This window comes from Emiliania huxleyi (assembly GCF_000372725.1).
Source record: "Emiliania huxleyi CCMP1516 unplaced genomic scaffold EMIHUscaffold_2209, whole genome shotgun sequence".
Classification (NCBI taxonomy): Eukaryota; Haptophyta; order Isochrysidales; family Noelaerhabdaceae; genus Emiliania; species Emiliania huxleyi.
Genome location: NW_005200408.1, coordinates 1 through 2,950, shown reverse-complemented (window position 1 = coordinate 2,950; position 2,950 = coordinate 1). Strand labels below are relative to the sequence as shown.

General features: G+C 66.0%; 1 protein-coding gene across 1 annotated transcript; it reads right to left on the bottom strand.

Annotated features, from left to right (window-relative positions):
* Positions 1 to 11: 11 nt before the first annotated feature.
* EMIHUDRAFT_254248 (hypothetical protein) lies at positions 12 to 446 on the bottom strand (the record flags this gene model as incomplete). The annotated part of the gene is made up of 1 exon (XM_005779968.1): positions 12 to 446. A coding segment is annotated over one exon (435 nt), but the record flags the coding sequence as incomplete, so codon positions are not given.
* Positions 447 to 2,950: the final 2,504 nt, after the last annotated feature.

Sequence of the window (2,950 nt, the reverse complement as noted above, 5' to 3'; positions counted from 1 at the left end):
TCATCGACGACCTCCCACTCGGACGGCTCGCGCACCGCGCGCCACAGCTCGCGCAGCGGCACGCCGCCGCAGATCGGAGGGTAGAAGATCACCGACACGACCGCGCCGCCACCGCGCTCCGCCTCCATCGCCTCGCGCTCGGCGCCGCAGCTGCGACGCTCGGCGTGGCGGCAGTGGCCCGAGGCGAAGAGGTTCTCGGAGCGGGCGAGGAACTCGTCCTCGCCGCCCAGCGCCTCCAACACCATCGTCCGCGCCTGCTGCATGTCTGTGACGGCGCCGCCCGCCGACGCGGCGACCGCAGCGAGGTCAACGAGGAGGACGGGCTCGTCCAGTCCGTCGTCGCCGCCCGCCGCCGCGGAGACGGGAGGGCGGAACGCCTCCTCCTCTTCCTCGCTCTCGCCTCCTAGCGAGGCGAGCGAGGCTGCCGTCTCCCACGAATGCTCCATGCCAACGCGGCTAGTACTGGCTGGCTCGGTGGGAAGCGCACGCGCTCTGCAATGGCCCCCTCCGTACTCGTACTCACACGCGGGCGGCTGGCGCGGGGGGGGCACGTGATCAACGAGTGGTTGCGGTTCAGGCAGGAGCCTTCGCCAGGTCGTGTGAAGAGCACTGATGCCGCAGTGCACCGGGCCAACCTGCGGCCGTCGCCACGTGCGGCGGGGCTCACCGCGGGGCAGCGCGCCGACGACGTCGAATGCGCCGCCGTGGCATCGCGGCGCCGACGACCAGGCTCAGAGGATGACCCCGGGTAAGCGTTCCCGTGCCTCGACAATTGCCGCTGGTAGGCGCGCCGCGCCGAACCATGGCGGGCGCGCCGCGGCCGCGCGCAACCCTCGTCACAATGCCAACCGCGCGCGGCCGTCGACCGGCAAGCACACGCCTCGACTCGGACACAGTGTTCCGAGGGCAAGGGAGAGGGGCTGGCTCCTAGCCCGAGAGGAGAGCTTCCGAGACCACTACAAGACCACGCACGCATCATCCCGCGGCCTGGCGGTCGGCGGGATTGCAACCAGTCTTCGCGTGCCGCCTGTCGTTCGCTCGGGCGCCTTCGGCGTCGGGGTGGCGAGCAGGGGACGCAGCTCTGAGCGCCCAGCGACGCGTGCCGGATGGAGTCCGGCCGCGGGTGACTAGGGAAGTTCGCTCAGGATGTGTGGCAGTCAGTTCGGCTGAGTGTCTTGTCTTGTGGTTCTGTGTGTCGCTCCTGTGTGACCGTCATCGCCCGTCTAGCGTCCACCCATACCGCGTTGGTGTCCCAGTCGTTGGTCGGCTTAGGGGACCCCTAGGGTTCTGAGGGCCGGATTTTTTAAGACCTTTTAAGAAACGAGGAGGTTTGGAGGACAACAAGGCCCCACGGTACAAGGTAAGGTAAGGTAAGGTAAATTTCTCCACACACACACAAAACTGTTCAAGTCTTAAAGGCAAAACACAACGCTCTGCGGTTGGTGCACCCCTCACACTGACACATTCCCCTCATCCCCTGCCCTTGGCTGAGCACACGTCTACCTGCGGGCTAGCATCTCCGCATTTTCTCTTCCAGTCATCCGCCCGCGCCGCGCGCCATCTCTGGGCGTCTAGTGCAGCCACTGACAGAGCTATTCCGAAGGAGTGGTCGACGCCTCGCCTAGAGTTCGGGTGGACTTGCGCACTGCTTAGCCCTGAGGGGGGAGTGAGTGTGAGGTGGTGTAATGTTGTCCCGTTTCAGGCGGCAGGTCAGGGGATTAGCCGGGAGGATTCGGCAGCTCAGCCGGGGGCTGAGCGTCTGCAGGCAGCCTTCCGCCCGCGCCGAAATTCACCGCCCTCCCGGGCCGACGGGGTGCTCCTTGGATCGGGCCCCGCCCACACACACAAAGTGGTGGGGCAAGGGGGGGCGACCCTCGCATCTCCACACCCGGACACGGGCAGGAGCCCCGCGGCACACACGGCGTCTCCACACTACAGTCATCGAAATCTCTTCTCTTAGAGATTGAGAGGAGCGAGACCTGAAGATTTCACGGCAGATCTCAGTCTCTAGTCCCGCCGGCTTGAGATCTCCCAAACCTTCGTCGAGATTTCAGCCACAAATCTCAGTTTTAGCCCCCCGCTACCCGGTTGTGCACTCGTGCGACGTAGCGGGGGGCCACGACTACGTTTACGAAAACATAAGTAGTCCCGCGAGGTGTGAATTGGCCGCCCCAGTAGCCCCATTTCCACCGGGGATGCTTTTCGTGGCAAACCTCGTCACAAGCTTTGGCAAAAAGCAGATTTCACGGTCATGCTTTCCTTCGGTCTCGACTTGAGTGCCGCTCGACTGGCCGATGAAGAGCGACCCGTACGACGCGCACTTGTCGTCCTCCCTCCTCGCCACATGACGGCCGCCCCCCGACACCGACAGTCGCGCTCCGCACGCCTTCGAGGTCAGCAGCGGCCGAGCGACGATCGGCTCGCCTCCGATCGCTGGGCGCGGTCACTCTGCGGCCCATCACCCGCCTGCCGATCACCTGTCCGCCTCGCCGCGCGCGGGCCGCTCGCCTGCTCGCCACCGCCGCCGCGTTTCCCCGCGCTGCCACGCTTCCCTGCACCTGACGGCGCTCGAGCTGCGCACAGACGGCGCGCTCAGGCAGACAGAGCAGCGGCCGCCCAGGCGGTCGCTGCTCCGCCCCGTCCGAGTCCGTCCGCCCGCGCTGATTCGTAGACCATCTGCGCAGCGCCTCGGAGAGGCGCGCAGGAGGCGCGCTTTGTACTCGGGTTTGGATGGTAGCGGGGGGCCCCGCCGGAGGCTGGTTACTGATTTCGTCGCTCGGTGTGAGAAGAGCCCAAAGAGGCAGCGAACGGGGAACGGGGAACAGGTGGGCGATATCCAACCCACCCCGCGAATCGGGATCGGACCCGACCGGAGACAACACAGGACACAACCAAGACCGGAGCGGACCGGACACTGGAGACCGAAAAAGATCGAACTCGACAGGATTAG